At 34.5% G+C, this 17,311-nt stretch overlaps 1 protein-coding gene and 1 non-coding gene across 2 annotated transcripts in view; one reads left to right on the top strand and one right to left on the bottom strand.

Annotated features, from left to right (window-relative positions):
• Positions 1-17,311, top strand: part of ATG5 (autophagy related 5) — a gene marked incomplete at its 5' end in the record, with an annotated part of 140,103 nt that overhangs the window by 13,880 nt on the left and 108,912 nt on the right. Inside the window, 1 exon segment of the mRNA NM_001132922.1 lies at positions 3,407-3,534. Coding sequence (NP_001126394.1) covers positions 3,407-3,534 — 128 coding nt within the window.
• On the bottom strand, positions 7,628-7,730 carry LOC112134003 (U6 spliceosomal RNA). The gene has a single exon (XR_002915598.3). It is a non-coding gene; the product is annotated as a U6 spliceosomal RNA (small nuclear RNA).

Below are 17,311 nucleotides of genomic sequence, written 5' to 3'. Positions count from 1 at the left end.
ACGTTGCAGTGAGCCGAGATCTTGCCTTTGTACTCCAGCCTGGGTGAGAAGAGTGAAACTCCGTTTCAAAAAAAAAAAAAATCAAATTGCACAGTAGCAACCAGTTTCCTGCTTTTAGTTTTCCCTTCTTCCCATTTTCTAGTCTGCAGTTGGAGTAATCTTTTCAAAACACATATCTGATCTTGTCACTTGCTTGCTTAAAACCTTTGTGGCTTTTCATCATTTTTAGAATCTTTCATTTAGTTTATAAGGTTCTCAGTAATCTGGCCCCTGGCTTCCTCAGCACTATTCTGTCTTAACTCTCTACCTTCCTATCATATTCAGCGTCTTAGACTTCACTCAAATGTGCCCTTCTTTGTTTCTCTATATTCATTCCATGCCTTTTGTCTTGCAGTGTCCCGTTTGGAAAAGGCAGAGGTATCTCCCATACCTACACACACCCAGACTTCCACACTCACCCATGTTCATTTCACTCCTGTCTTTTGACTCTTTGCCTTAAGTTACACTTCCTGTCAAGGCCTCCCTTGAAACTCTAGATCAGGTTAAATTCCTTTGCTACTTGCTCTTATAACATTCTTTACTTCCTCCTTGCATTAATCACATTTGTAATTTTGTTTTTTTGTATCTTTTTTGCTGTCTAACCTGTATGCTGTATAAGGGGAAGGACTCTTCTGTCTCTCTCAATGTTGTATCCTCATTGCCTAGTATGATGCTTTACACATTGGAGTGGAACAGAATTCTAGTATGTTTTACTTCTATTTTTGTCCTAGAAAGGTCTCTAATTTTAAAATTGAAAATTGTTGGACAGAATTGGACTTGGCATAAAGAAATAAAATTATGGGCAACTTTTTTGGAAACATAAGTATTCCATATAATTGCATAAAATATGTATTCTTTTAAGCTATATAGATAAAAATGAATCACTTGTATCAGAGTCATGGAATACTTTATACTAGGGCTAAATGAGGAATAAGAGAATGATAGTTTCCATTGTAGCTGACAGTATTTCCAAATGTGGTTAATCTTATTCAAAGTAAAAGAACTAAAAGAACATTGAAGACATATGTTAAGTGAAATAAACCAGACACTAAAGGACAAATATTATATGGTTCCACTTAAATAAGGTACCTAGAGTAGTCAAATTCATAGAGATAGAAAGTAAAATGGTGGTTACTGGGAGCTGGGGAAGCAGGGAATGGGGAGCTACTGTTTAATAAGTACAGTTTCCATTTAGCATGATGAAAAAGTTCTGGAGATGGATAGTGAATGTATTTAGTAACTAAACTGTACACTTAAAAATGGTTTAAATGGTAAATTTTATACTAGATATATTTTACCGCATTGAAAAAAAAGAACTTAAACCAATGAAATACATCTAAGAAAAGCAATGAGTAGTATATATAGTCTGCAGGTAAAAGGCAAGAAGATGATGTCTTTTCATTGTTGTTTTCATTTTTATTTGTTTAAATATTTCCTAGGTAAATTGTATCTATATTTACTATAGAATAGTCATTCTTAAATCTTAGAGTGATTTCTTAGTGTTTCTATGGATATATTAGTTAAAGATTACTCCCACGGGCCAAACGGAACAGAAAATTGCAGCTACATTTCAGTGTGGATTCTGCCTTAAAAATGAGTATTCTTTTAAAATTACAGTTGTTGGCTCTGCCTCACTTAACCTTTGGCATCTCTGACTCATTCAGCAAATATTTATTGTGTGCCTCCTTTAAAGCAGGCACTATTTTGGGCAGTGGAAATGTAGCATTGAACAAAACAGACAAAAATTCCTGTCTTAATTGAGGTTATAGTCTAATGTTCTTTTTTCCTTATTGTAAAAAATATTTTATTTCATAAAAATCATTCGTGAGTTCTTTAGCAACTTTAAGTGAAGCCAAGGCATGTAGTACAACACTCTCCAAAATCGGGAGCTGATATATCCATACCCATTAGCTGTGGTGTTTCTTCCCTCCTACTGTCTCCATTAAGTTAATATTATTTTCTACAGAATAGATTACTATGTAATGCCCATTAATCATTTTTAAAGTTCAGGATTTGCTAATAGAGACCTTATTAGACTAATAGATTATACTTACATGTTTTTTGAAAACAGCTAGTTTGCCATGCTGTTTTGCTTTTTTTAAGAGACTTTAATGTCACATCTGTGTTTGTCATTTCTGAAAGACTACACTGAATCTTTTCTCTGCCATTTATTTAAGAATAGCATGATATTGGCAAGTTATTTAAAAGTAAAACAGGGGTGATAATACTTCCTGTGGGGGAAAAAACTGCTTTTTCTTATATTAAATAGTAAGAATTCCTTTTTCTTTCTTCACTAATCACAGTTATTTCTTTATAAAAGAAGAACTTATATTCTGTTGAATGCATAATACTATTCAACAGCTTGTTCATAGTATTTAGTTCCTTGTATTCCATACTGGAGCATGCCAACTGTCTCCCTCCCATACCCCTGTATTCTGTAGCCCCTAGGATCAATGTCATGTTCTTCTTCCTAGTTGGTACCTGTTATCTTGGACTTCCATGATTAAATATAAATTCCTTCAACCAGAATATCTCTTTTTGTAATATATTTGCCAGCTTAGTAGTTCTACTTGATGTATTAGTCAAAAGATATCACCTTGAATAAAAAGCATGAAAGATGTTACGGTTATAAAAGCAGCCAAAAGAATAGCAAAGCAGTTTTATCAACAAAAGAAATCAGACACTTAGGAAAGCAAGAAATGGCTAGAGTGTCTACTGCAAAGGAGGAAAACCATAAATTTTTGCCAACCTCCTTCTTTTATCTACTTGTCAGTTCTTTATATAAATCATAATTGATTTTCCGAAACACTCTCCTGTTTTATTTTGGGTACCTTTTCTGGGGAAAAAACACTGACCAGGTTCTTCATACTGTTTTTGTTGAGGCTTTACCTAGCCCAGCATTCTCTCTCAGCCTTCAAAACATGATGGACTGGTTTAGAAGATTTGATTGATAAGTCGAAGTATACTTTAGAACTCGAGTTGATTATCTTCTTAGAACAGTTTAATTGACTCAGATGAATCATTTTAATTTTTAAGTTAAATTTTATAGAACCAATAAGTGTCCTAAATAGTATGACATCTAATTACATTTTTATTTAGTGTTATAGGAAGATTGTAGATAGATTTGTGTTGATGATTCTGGGCATTTATGTGGTAAGCTGTGCTTAAAGTAATGGCCCCATAAGAAATATTAAAACATCTTAACCTTTAACCTTTGATCTTCTATAAAAAGCAGTAGACTTTGGGTGGGATATTCAAAATAATGCAAAGAACACGGCTGTTTTTCCTTAAAATTCAAAAACCTACATAGTATTTTTTAAAAATAATAACTAGTAAATAAATACGGTTTTACAAATTTTCATTTCAGTTGCTTTTGCCAAGAGTAAGTTATTTGACGTTGGTAACTGACAAAGTGAAAAAGCACTTTCAGAAGGTTATGAGACAAGAAGACATTAGTGAGATATGGTTTGAATATGAAGGCACACCACTGAAATGGTGAGTGAATTTTTCTGCATTATTAAGCATTAAGTATATACTAGCTTTAAAAAGGTATAGTGCCCTGAAACAATTGTAAAAAAAGTCCTGCGAGGATAGAAGTCATTAGTCTAGCACATACAATATGTGAAGTTTAGATTATTATTAGAATACGTTATTGAGAATATTTCTGCCTTCTGTTTGGATGCATGGATGACTGGATAGATTCATATATTTTTAGCAAGAGATTTTTATATGGTACAATAAGAATATATTTGGTTATGGGCTATTTTCAGATATATTTAAAACTCCCTTATGAAAAGTCATCTCTTGACATTATTCAATTTTATTTCTGACACCAAAATATTTATAACATCTTTAAATACATGATTACCTTAAGTGGCATTGTTCAAACTGATTGCCATATTTAGTTGACCACTGTGCCAGAAGCACATCTTAACTAGGCTTGGTTTAGAGTATTTAAAATATATTGATTTCCTTTTTACGTGAAAAATAAATTTGATGTTTTGCATTTTTAAGAAGGGTATTGAACTGATAAGAACAGATACTACACGAATCCCAGCACTTTGGGAGGCCGAGGCTGGCGGATCACCTGGGGCCAGGAATTCGAGACCAGCCTGACCAACATGGAGAAACCCCATCTCTACTAAAAATACAAAATTAGCTGGGCATGGTGGCGCATGCCTGTAATCTGGGCTATTTGGGAGGCTGAGGCAGGAGAAATGCTTGAACCTGGGAGGTGGAGGTTGCGGTGAGCTATCACACCATTACATTCCAGCCTGGGCAATAAGAGTGAAACTCTGTCTCAAAAAAAAAAAAAAAAAAAAAAAAAAAAAGGGGGGTATTGAAATCAAATCCTAAACCTGGGCTTATCCATGTACTAATGATGTTTTTTTGTGCTTCCTCTGTTATTGGGAGTTTTGTTCATTGTGCTTCCAAAAATATTTAATGAAACTAGAAATTACAGAGAGAAGAATGTAAAAAAAAAAATAGTTCAAGGTATGCTGGATGTTAATGTTGAAATGCTATCATTTGGATACAGTTCAATGAAAAAAATACAGGCTAAGACAGATTTAAATGAAACATGAAAAATACAAATTGGTTAAAAATGGACTTGCTCTCTGAATCGGGGAATATTAAAATGAAGAGTTTTTGAAAGAGCTTTAGGACAGTTGAAAGGAAGCTAGTTAGGTGTTTAATAAATGCAGCTGATGTGAATCAAAGGACTATTTATTAGCAAGGAGAGAAATTTTGGAACTCACCTTGTGCTGATGAGATCCCAAGAATGAGTAGATTTTTCATAATGGATTACAAACATACAAGGTTGTATTTTGGGTCCCGTCTCTAATCCTTTGAGATGGTTCTGGGAATTTATGACACAGTTGTCTTGTTATAGCATTCTTTCTTTAAATCAAAACAATACTGAGCTTCATGATCATGTATCAGACTCCTCTGATTCTTCTTGAGTAGTTCTAGACCTCACACAGCATAGATAAGGCAATGCTTCCCATTTCTTTTTATTTCTCAGGAGAATTGGAGGTTTTGGAATGGGAAGGTGACTTAAAGGAAGTGTAAACGGAGCAACAATTATTAAATAGAAGAGTAGAATGACAGGATGGAGGGGGAAACAGTGTGGGAGAGTAGCAATGGGATATATGTGTGCACTTGACATTTCTGTCTATAGTTATTTACATTGTATTGCGTTATATGTATTACAAGATTATCTCAAGATTTTGTGTGACTAGCGGGGCTTTTCAGTTTTATTGTAAAGCAGGATTTCTCAATAGGGTCACTATTGACATTTTGAATTTGATAATTCTTTGTTGTGGTGGGCTACCCTGTACATTATAGGATGTTTAACAGCAGCTCTGGCCTCTTCCTACAAGTGCCAGTAGCACTTCCTCCAGTCTTGATTATCAAAAATGTTGCCAGATGTCCCTGAATGGAGGCAGAACCGCCCCCAGTTGAGGAACTGTGGAAAATTTGGGAAACCTCAATTTAGCTTGTAAAGTAAGTGATTGCTAGGTCATCATCTTTCAGCTGCTGTTTTATGCTGTCCCTTGTGGTGGTTATTCTTGTATTCAATATGGCTTATATTTTATAGGTTTATGGGTAAATAGTGTTTGGACCCATTTCTCCTTGTCACTGCAAAACAATGATTTTGGCTTAAATATTATTATACCATGTTCTTAACTTTGTCAGTATTTATCCCTTTGGAAAGTCTTTTATTAAAGAGTGGAGTTCTTTTCCCTTTTAGAGAGCTTATGTGAAAGTAATTATATTCAAGTATCTTTATGGTAGTTTTGGGAGTGTTAACTTTTTATGTGTTATATCACTTCCACAGTTACATCATGATGCAAGCTCATTGTAGCTAATGACTTTTGATGCATCTTTTCCTTTAGTGTTTTTAAGTACTCCATATATATGAGGCATGAATAACTTCCAGAGGCATAAATGTAATCCAGGGCCTCTGGGCTTAGTCTTGATCTTTTCTCTCTTTGCTTCCAGTAATAGCAGTTTTCTCTTACGTTAAAAAATGTATCTTCCTGGAAATAGGCTATCAATATAAGAATATCTGGCATTTAAGTAGTGGGCTTCGCAAAATAGGATACTTCTATGAATTTCCATCAGTGTAGGAAAGCAGCTACCGCTGAAGTGTTGGAAGACTTGGACTTTCGAGACCACATAAGTGTCTTAAGGATAGAGAAGCATTTATTTGAGTTGGATAATAACGTCCTTCCTATATTTATTCTTCGGAGTTTTAAATAAGTTCAGGTAGGAAAGGAAATTAGTCGCCAGTTAAGACAACTCATAAGTGAGGGAAGAAAGAACAGAAATTCATGTTTCTTCTCTCTTTATAACCTTGTCACTGATTCTGTCCCTTAATTCAATTAAGTTTGTCTTTTCATGCAAGGTGACAGTTCTCAATGGCAAGAAAAAAAAAACTAAAGTCCTTGACAAATCATGACTTTCATCATACTCAGTTGGTAAAAATACGGCTTTATCTTCCTGTTGGTAGGACATAGATAAGAGTACTGGGGCTTTGTTTTTTAAACAAATGCTTGGTTTTAAAGATTTTTTTAAGAAATAGTACATATAGTAAAATTAGTTATAGATAATAGCAGAATGGAGTATTCTTAAAACAAATTATTTTTCCTTTACTGTTAATTCTTTCTTACTATTCTTTGTTCATCTACTTGGCTAACAGACTCTGTGTGAGAAGGGAAAAATAATCCCAGCCATATCATTAATGTGGAATAAAGTTCATCTTTTTTTTTTTTTTTTCCGAGACGGAGTTTTGCTCTTGTCGCCCAGGCTGGAGTGCAATGGCATGATTTTGGCTCACTGCAACCTCCACCTCCCAGGTTCAAGTGATTCTCCTGCCTCAGCCTCCTGAGTAGCTGAAATTACAGGCTCCCGCCACCACGCCAGCTAATTTTTGTGTTTTTAGTAGAGACGGGGTTTCACCATATTGGCCAGGCTGGTCTTGAACTCCTGAGCTTAGGTGCTCCACCTGCCTGGGCCTCCCAAAGTGCTGGGATTACAGGTGTGAGCCACCGCGCCTGGCCAATTCATCTTTTTTGGAGTATGGTTTGAAGAGTTTTTAAACAATTGTGTACAGTTGTGTAGCTACTAACAAAATCAAGATAAGAAGATATTTAATTTCACAAAATTCCCTGGTGCTCCTTTACAGTTACCTCTTCATTCCCCCAACCCACAGCAATTACTGATCTAATTTCCATCTCAGTTGTTTTACCTTTTTCAGAATGCCATATAAATGGAATCATGTAGTATGTAGCCTTTTGTGTCTGAATTTTACCTCGAGTAATGTTTTTGAGACTCATCCTTTTTGCATGTATCAGTGGTTTTTTCCTTTTTATTGCTGAGTAGTATCCCACTGTATGGTTGTACCACAAATTGTTTGTTTATTCATTAACTGATGGACATTGGATTGTTTCCATTCTGGGACTATTTGGAGAAAAGCTGCTGAAAACACCTAGAGGTCTTTCTATGTCGACCCACATATATTGTAAAAGATAAAAATTTAATTTTGTTTTCTGAATGTTCCTTTATTTTTATAATTTAAAAAACTTTTACTATGGAGCGCTTCACAAATTTGGGTGTCATCATTGTGCAGGGCCATGCTAATCTCTGTATCGTTCTAATTTTAGTAGATGTGCTGCCAAAACGAGCATGAATGTTCATTTTTAGTATATGGAAAATGTGATTGATTTTTGTGTTCTGCAACCTTGCTGAACTCACACACTAGTTCTAGGAGTTTTTTTGGTAGATCCTTTGGGATTTTCTATGTAAACAGTCTTGACATCTGCAAATAGAAATTATGTAATTTTTCCAATCTGTAGGCCTTTTATTTCTTTTCTTCTTCTTCTTCTTTTTTTTTTTTTTTCCCCCTTATTGGAGTGGCTAGAACTTCTAGTACTGTGTTGGATAAGAGTGGTGAGAATGGACATCTTCTGGTGTTCTTAGTTTTATGGGGAATGTATTAGTCTTTCACAATTGTCATGAATAGATGTTGGATTTTGTCAGATGCCTTTTCTGTGCTAATTATATGATTGTATCACTTTTCTTCCTTAGCTTGTTGCTATAATAGATGACATTTGTGGATTTTTGGTGTTGGACCAACCTTATATACCTTTAATAAATCTTATTTGGTCATGGAATGTAATTAGTTTTATACATTGTTGGATTCAGTTTGCCAAATAATATTTCGTTGAGGATTTTTGTGTCTTATGTTCATAAGAGGGATTGTAGTTTTCTATTTTTTCTATTGTCTGATTTAGCATTAGGGTTATACTGGCTTTATAAACTGAGTTCGAAAGTGTTCTGTTCTGATGTATTTTCTGGAAAAGATCGTGTAAAAATGCTGTTAATTCTTTAAGTGTTTGATAGATATCTCTAGTGAAACCACTTGGGTCTGGAGGTTTCTTTTTGGGGAGCATTTTAATTACCAATTCAATTTCTTTGATATATATAGATCTGCTCAGCTTGCCTATTTCCTCTTCATTGAGTGTTGGTAGTTTATGGGTTTTGGGGAGTTGGTTTGTTTTTTCTAAGTTGTTGAATTTATGAACATAGAGTTTATAGTATTTCCTTGTCTGTGAATGACTTTAGGATCTGTAGTGTTGTCTTCATTTTTGTCAGCTTTGTTAGAGGTTTACCAATTTTACTTATTTTTTTGAAGAACCAGTGTTGTAGTTCATGGATTTTTCTCTCCTTTTTAAAATTTCCAATTTTGTTGGTTTCTGTTTTTTGTTTTTAATAGTTTTATTCCTTCTGCTTGCTTTGGTTTTATTATTTTTTTCTAGTTTCTTGAAAAGGAACTTAGGTTATTTTTTTGAGCTCTTACCTTAATTTCTTTTTTAAATTGTAGTAAAATGCATGTAACAAAATTTACCATCTTAACCATGGTAGTGTTAATTACATTCACAATGTTGTACAAGCATTTAGTGTTATAAATATCTATTTCAGCCAGACTTTAGTGTAGACCATAAATTTTGATATGTTCTGTTTTTGTTTTCATTCAGGTCTGTGTATTTTTAAAATTTTCTTTTGAGGCTTTCTTTTAGAACCTTAGTTTTTTTTAGAAATGTGTTTAATTTCCACATTTAGTGGTTTTTCTGTTATCTTTTCATTATTGATTTCTAGTTTGATTCTATTGTAATCAAAAAAGAGCTCACTGTAATTTTGGATCTTTTAAATTTGTTGATGTTCATCTCCACTCTTGATTCCCTCATCATCTAGCCTCTAGATTCTGATTCTGGCTTCTAAGTATGCCTTAAACTCCCTGCTTTGTTTTTCGGGATTCAGGCCCATCTGATTTCTCACATGGATTGTTTCAGTGGCCTCTTAATTTGTCTTCCTGCTTTTAATACTATTACTTTTAGTTTATCTTCCCCAGTGCCATAATTTTTCTTTCTGAAATGCAGATCTAACATTGTTATTCTCCTCAGGAACCCTTTTCTGACTTCTCATCATCTACAGTGTAAAGCCAAACACTAAAGCATGATGTGTGTGTAAAGGTTGTCCATGATCCCACTTCTTTCCAGGTGTACTAAGCTACTTGTTTTAATGAATGTTGGATAATGTTTTGGGCTTCTGTTTCTTTGCTCATCTAATTTGATAAATCTTTTTTGCTCTTTCCAGCATCCTTTGTTTTGGTTGTAATTAATTATTCATTCATGTATTCCCTCCTGTAGCTCATACTTCTAACATCTAGCTTAACTATGACCTTTTTTGTGGTTCTTTTTAGCCCAAAGTGATCATTTCTACGTTTGTGCCATCTCTACACTACGTGTGTACTTCCTATATTCTTGTCATGTTATAACTGTGTATTGTAACATAATGGTTATTAAGGATGCTGACTCTGGAGTCAGAAACCAGATTTCAAATCCCAGCTTCATCACTTACTAGCGGTATAACCTTGGGCAAGTTATTTGACCTTTTTGTATCTCAGTTTTCTTGTCTGTAAAACAGCGATAATAATGGTACCTTGTACTTCGTAAGTTTCTTTCAAGAATTAAGTGAGTTAATATGGGTTAAGTATCCCTTATCCAAAATGGTTGGGACCAGAGTGTTTCAGATTTCAGATTTTTTCAGATTTTGGAATGTTCGTATTATATACTTACAGTATTCCAAATCTGAAAATTTGAAATGCGAAATGCTTCAATAAGCAGCAGTTCCTTTGAGCATCATGTCAGTGTTAAAAAAGGTTCAGATTTTGGATCATTTTTCTTTGTACTTAAACCAGCAGCATATAGGAGGGGATAAATAAATGTTTGTTCAGTGAATGAATGAACGAATCTAAATTTGCCCCTTGCTTTTATTTGGAAAACCGAGACTCAAAAATAAGTAAGATAACTTGCTCAAATAAGTAAGTTAGAACCCAGATTTTGAGAGTATCAGTTCAGGGCTGTTTTTACCACACCTGCTAACGTTTTGTTTAAAAATTTTTCTCCCGTCTTATCTGTTCTCTCTAATTGCTTATGTCAATTTGTCCAAATTAGAATTAAAAACATTTAAGAACAGTGGTATACTTATAATGAATACTCAATACATTTGTTGTTGTTGATTTGTAGAGAGCTTACAAGGAGGTTTGGTCTGATTAGAGCTTTATCTTTGCATCTTTAGCTTTTAAAAATTACATGGGAAATGGAAAGTGCTGGCCTAACTCAAAATAGAGTCTCTTTCTTCAGACTGAGATGTTAGTCAGCAGAGGGTGCTCTAACATTGTATTTTAAGGGGTGAAGTTTCTTATTACCACAACTGGTGTTCACATTTTATATTTGTTACTTTTATATTAGAATTATTTTAAGAGACCAGTTCTTGGTCCTTCCAAAGAATACTTTGTAAGTAAACCCTAATTTTGGTTTAGATCTTAGATCTTCAAGCACAAAATTTAGAACAAGCTTCTCATTTTGTCAACTGTAAAATAAATAACTTTAATGGGAAATTTTACTCTGTGCAAATTGACTTTCAGGACAGGTGGTAAAAGGAAGAAGTTGAAATTACTTTTTGAATTGTAAAAAAAATACATACTCTTGGGCTACATAATTTTGATCAATGATGGACTGCATTTAGGATGGTGGTCCCAGAAGATGATAATCTGTATTTTTATAGTATCCTTTCTATGTTTAGATGCATACATACTTATCATTGTGTTACAGTTGTCTAGAGTATTCAGTGTAGTAACATGTTGTACAGGATTATAGCCTCGGAACATTAGGCTACACCATGTAGCCTAGGTACGTAGTAGGCTATGGCATCTAGGTTTGTGTAAGTACACTGTGGTGTTTGAACAGCGAATGAAATTGCTTAACAATGCATTTCTCAGAACATATCCATGTTGTTAAATGTCCCATGGCTGTATTGATGTTGATCTTAAACATAGATGTGATAGAATGACTCAGAATTTAATACTCTTTGTGATTTCAGAAGTAAATTTTAGCAAAATGCTTTAGTGAAAACCTGTGTATAATTTTTTAAAAAACATTTAACATTTTAATCATAAATGCTAACAGATTCTTCTGTCTTATTTCCAGTCTTTTTAAGGTTGTGAATTTCTGGAACTTAACCCATTTATGCAGGAGGTTAAAATTTTTTGTGTGTGAAAAATCAGACCTTGTCAATGACCTTGAACAGTTTACATAACTCCCACAAGCTTAGCGTTCCAATAATGGAACACTAGGCATAAAGGGGTTAACAATGTATTCTGTAAACTAGATTTTTGAAATGTGACTTACATAGATTTTATATATGTGGTATCCATTCATTATTTTTGAACTTTTTCATATATAAGAATAGGCTTAGAAAGGTGTGAAACACATTGCTGCTCTATAGTTGTTTGTGTTTGTCCCACATATAGAGTAAGTCAATATTCACAGCAATCAAATTACTTTGGTTTGCATTTGTAGTTACATGCTTGCAGTTACAATGAAATGTAATCCTGTTTCCAGAGAATCAGAATGCAGCAACTTTCCGAATAGGAGGCATTTATTTTAGTGACATGAACTTGGGCAGTAGTTCTCCAGTATGGGGAAAATTCTTTCAGTGCTGATTTTAGAATACTTGTATTAGTTTGCTATCTGAGTGCAGATATTTATACTAGAATCATGTCCCTTCTGGGAATATCCATTATTGCTACACCGTGTGCCAATGTGCACACGTGCACAAACATACACACACATATAAATGGAGTAATGAATAAAAAACAAAAAGCAAAGAAATATTAAAATATATTCATTTCGAGAATTGAATATGGAAGACTAGAGCAATGTAAAGAAGAAAAAGAACAAAGTGTAAAAATAGACCTAATACTGTTCTCATGCAGTCATTTTCTATAGGGCAATACATTGAGCCTTTAGCTAGTTGGGTCCTCTTATTTACACAGAAAATACAGTTCTGGATAAGAGTTGGTGTTCTGTATCCATAGGTTCTGCATCCATGGATTCATCCAACCATGGATTGAAAATGTTTGGGGGAAAAAGCAATAACTAATAATAATACAACAATAAAAATGAAACCGCAATAAGTCCAATATGGTATAACAACTATTTACATAGCGCTTACATTGTAATAGGTATTATAAGTAATCTAGCAATAATTTAAAGTATACGGGGGAATGTGTGTAGGTTATATGCAAACACTATGCCATTTAATATAAGGGATTTAAGCATCTCCGAATTTTGGTATCCAACTAGGTCCAGGAACCAATCCCCACACATACCAAGGGCGGACCGTATTCCAGGTTCAAATCCTTACTACCTCCTTTTCTATTAAATTTAAGTTAGATGGTAGAAGTAGCAACATAATAGCCAATAGTTACATTATGATTTACTTATGGTGTATGTGGTTTCTGTGTTGTGGGTTAGAAGCCTCCTCACAAAACTGTATGTAATATCTGTTTAGAAGAGTTGTACAATTTAGTACTTTTGAAATCCTTGATGTAAATCAGATGAAAGTGTAAGAGAAACTCAGTACCTTTAATTTTTGCCAGTTCTGTTTTCTTTTATAGATTTTCTTGAATATCAATAGATTCATTAGAAGTAAGCAATCTGGGAACCAGTGAATTCAGATAGCATATTTGTTTGGAATTAATATCTTTGCATGAAAATATTTCTAATATAAAAATTTGTATTGAACCGCATGTTAATTAAGGAATTTGACAATAGAAATAAGTAAATGGTTATCTTACTCCTTCGTTTTTCTGGTTCATTTTTATTTTTAAAAAATCATTACAGGATGATTGTTCATTTTTATAATATTTAGAATGTTTTTATGTTAATACTTTATTTATTTTTTTATGGAGATGGAGTCTCCCTCTGTCGCCCAGGCTGGAGTGCAGTCGCACTATCTTGGCTCACTGCAACCTCCGCCTCCCGAGTTCAAGCAATTCTCCCACTTCAGCCTCCCAAGTAGCTGGGACTACAGGCGCATGGCACCATGCCCAGCTAATTTAAATTTAAATATAATTTTAAGGAAGCATATGTTTAAATTTATCTCCTAATTCTTAATACACCAAGACAAAGGAGTTGTCATCATTTACCATCTGGGACCAGTGAAATTTAAAAAAAAATTTTAAGATTGTAGCGCCGGGTGCAGTGGCCCATGACTGTAATCCCAGCACTTTGGGAGGCTGAGGCGGACAGATCATGAGGTCAGGAGTTCAAGACTAGCCTGGCCAACAGAAACCCCATCTCTACTAAAAATACAAAAATTAGCCGGGTGTGGTGGTGCGCGCCTGTAATCCCAGCTACTCGGGAGGCTGAGGCAGGAGAATCGCTTGAACCTGGGAGGCAGAGGTTGCAGTGAGCCAAGATCGCACCACTGCATTCCATCCTAGGCGACAGAGTAAGACTCTGTCTCAAAAAAAAAAAAAAAAAAAAAAGATTTTGACAGGGTTTCACTCTGTTGAGTACAGATCATGCCTGGCTAATTTTTTTTGTAGAGACAGGGTTTTGCCATGTTGCTCAGGCTAGTGTCGAACTCCTGGGCTCAAGCAATCCACCTGCCTCAGCCTCCCAAAGTACTGGGATTACAGGCATGAGCCACCATACCCAGCCCCAATGAACTTTAAAATGTGTGTGTGTGTGTGTGTGTGAGTGTATATAAGTCATTTTGCAAATAATTTAGAGAATTTAGAATAAAGGAATAGTGTATAACAACTTTATTAGAAATTTTAATACAGGTTTAAGTACAGCAAATTTACATTTTCATTTCATATTTTTCTAGTTTTAAAGGTATCTAAAATGGTCAACATCCCCTGAATGCAACTAATTGCTCATTAATTTTTATACATTCAAATATACCTCTGAGAGGTTCTAGTTTATTACTTCTGGCCCTTCTTGCATCTAATAGTGTTAATAATACTTGAAGAAATCTATAAACCCTTTGCCAGCTCATGATTTCATTATGAAATATTTTCTTTTTTATGTGAATCAACACCAATTAGACTGAGCAGCCCAGTACTTTTTTTCATTTCTATGTGATCTAATTCCTTCAGTCTTCTTTTTATATAAATAGACCTTTTGCATTTGCCCACTATCAAATAAATTTGTGTAAATAGCATAAAAGATGAAATAATATTGTCACACGTTCTTTTAGTAAAATGGAATGGTCCAGGTTTTTGTCATAAAATATCATGTAATGAAGTTTTTTCTGTTGGTGACTAAGCTGTTAAGATTACCAGATGTTCCTTTTTGTCCCTAGAAATATATTGTTCTTCTATTAGTTCTTGAGCTATGGAAAATTTAAGATATCATCTAAATACTCAGAGTTTGAGATTTCACTTAAATGATCAATTTCACTATTGTCATTAAAGTCTAGAGTACTGCTGTCTCTCTTTGTATTTTGTCCTGATTTGTCTAATAATTGTGAAACATCTTCCTCTGTCAGTTTTTTTCTCTGCCATTATAGGTAGAAAATGAGAAACTTGGAATTTTCAACTGTGTTAATGATAGCTAAAAACTGATTCCAGAATGGAGTCTGCTTTCTTTTTTCTTTTATCTGAGACCGAGTCTTGCTCTGTTGCTCAGGCTGGAGCGCAGTGTCGCAGTCTTGGCTCACTGCAACCTCCACCTCCCAGGTTCAAGTAATTCACCTGTCTCAGCCTCCCGAGTAGCTGGGACTACAGACACGTGCCACCACGCCCAGCTAATTTTTGTATTGTTAGTAGAGATGGGGTTTCACCTTATTGATCAGCCTGGTCTTGAATTCCTAACCTCAGGTGATCCACCCGCCTCAGCCTCCCAAAGTGCTGGGATTACAGGTGTGAGCCACCACGCCCAGCCTGCATACTTATTTTACACTTTCTTGAAAGATGTTTCAATACTTTAGGCAACACATAAGAAAATGAAAGAAGGGTACATTCTTCTATCATCCTTCTAGGCATCATGTTATTTTTTCAAATTCTTACTGTTTTAGTCTCTTATTGGGAATAATTGACAAATAATGATGAAATAAGTTCTAGAGTGATGAAATAGTAAAATGTTTCGATATATAGGAAACAATAAGATCATTAAGACCCTAAAATATATCTTAGATTTATAAAAGGGTCCGGTGGCTCCATATGGTAATTACTACATGGAGTAAGTTTTATCTTTTTTTTTAAAGTGAGTTTTTTCTGTTCTTTGGAATACCTTTAAGAATGAATAAAAGTCATGAAGTGTCAATCATTAAAACAGTTGGAACTGCTCAAAAAAGAAACTCAGAACCTAAAATTGGCTCCATTGGATCTTTATGTTGTACCTAGGGTTAGTCTGTGGACTTCTTCGATTTATGCATTTAGCAGCTGTTTATTATTTACTTTGTTCAAGCTTCTGTGTATTTATAGTTTTCTCATTTTTTAAATATTTATAGTTTTATCGTTTTTTAAATATTGAGGGTTAAAAAAAATAATTGATGATTGAGTCTTATGTTTAACTTGTATTCTGATCCAGATATTTCCTTTAAAAGTTATTTGGGCTGGACATAGTGGCTCATGCCTATAATCTCATTACTTTGGGTGGCCAAGGTGGGAGTATTGCTTGAGCCCAGAAGTTTGAGACCAGCCTGGGCAACATAGTTGGACACTATCTCTATAAAAAATAAAATAATTAGCTGGGCATAGTGGCACATGTCTGTAGTCCCAGCCACTCAGGAGGCTGAGGTGGGAGGATCGCTTGAGCCCAGGAGGTCAAGGTTGTAGTGAGCTCTGACTGCACCACTGCACTCCAGCCTAGGTTACAGAGTAAGACCCTGTCTCAAAAAAAAAAAAAAAAATTACTTGATTTTATATTATACATTGCTTTAAGATATATTTGGTTTAGAATTTGCTTACAAATTCACAAAAGTGTTTCACACATTTGTTAATGGCAGGGAATATGTAAAACACTGGATTGCTAGTAATTTTATGTGATCTCAAGTGAATCTTATCTAATAGATTAGACTATTTTGCTTAGTGGAGTTCTTTGTATTTTCAGTGCTGTTTAGAATTTGGAAAGCGATATGGTGTCACTTTTGAAATGTTAAGTCTTTTTAATGAAATCCAAGTAAATAAAACTTTAATTAAGTGCCTACATTCATCTTTAACCCTGTTGCATATACCTAAGAGAGATATTCTAAAAAATAAATTGAGGACGTAAAAAGGTCTGTTTTGTAAAAGTATAAGGTATTATTTAGAGCTTGTTCGATTTTAATACTTCAGAGAGAAGGATCAGAATTGGATTAAATCTATAACTTGTCTATAGTACTATATATGTGTATATATGTGTGTGTGTGTATATATGTTTTTTTTAATTTTAGGTTTTGACTGAGGCAAGAGTTTTTCCTGGTTCCAGAATTTTCTTCAGTATTATTTTCTGGATATGAAAGGATTGATTAGAGAGAAATTTAAGGGTTATTATTAAGAGATATAATGCATATAAGACTAAAAGTACCCCCACTGTTTTATTTTTACCGACAGGACATTCATCCTAAATTCTTTTTTTTTTTTTTTTTTTTCTTGAGAAAAGGTCTCACTTTGTTGTCCAGGCTGGAGTGCAGTGGCGCAGTCTTGGCTCACTGCAGCCTCTGCCTTTCAGTCTCAAGAGATTCTCCCACCTCAGCCTCCTGAGTAGCTAGGGCTGCAGGTGTGTGCCATCATGCCCAGCTATTTTTTTTTTTTTTTGTATTTTTCGGTAGAGACAGAGTTTCACCATGTCAGTCTCAGGTACTGGAACTGGTCTCGAACTCCTGACTTCAAGTCAAGTGATCCACCCACCTTGGCCTCCCAAAGTGTTGG

Source organism: Pongo abelii, chromosome 5 (assembly GCF_028885655.2).
Source record: "Pongo abelii isolate AG06213 chromosome 5, NHGRI_mPonAbe1-v2.0_pri, whole genome shotgun sequence".
In the NCBI taxonomy this organism is placed as follows: domain Eukaryota; kingdom Metazoa; phylum Chordata; class Mammalia; order Primates; family Hominidae; genus Pongo; species Pongo abelii.
Note: the sequence above shows the minus strand (reverse complement) of the source record. Positions and strands in the feature narration are given on the sequence as shown.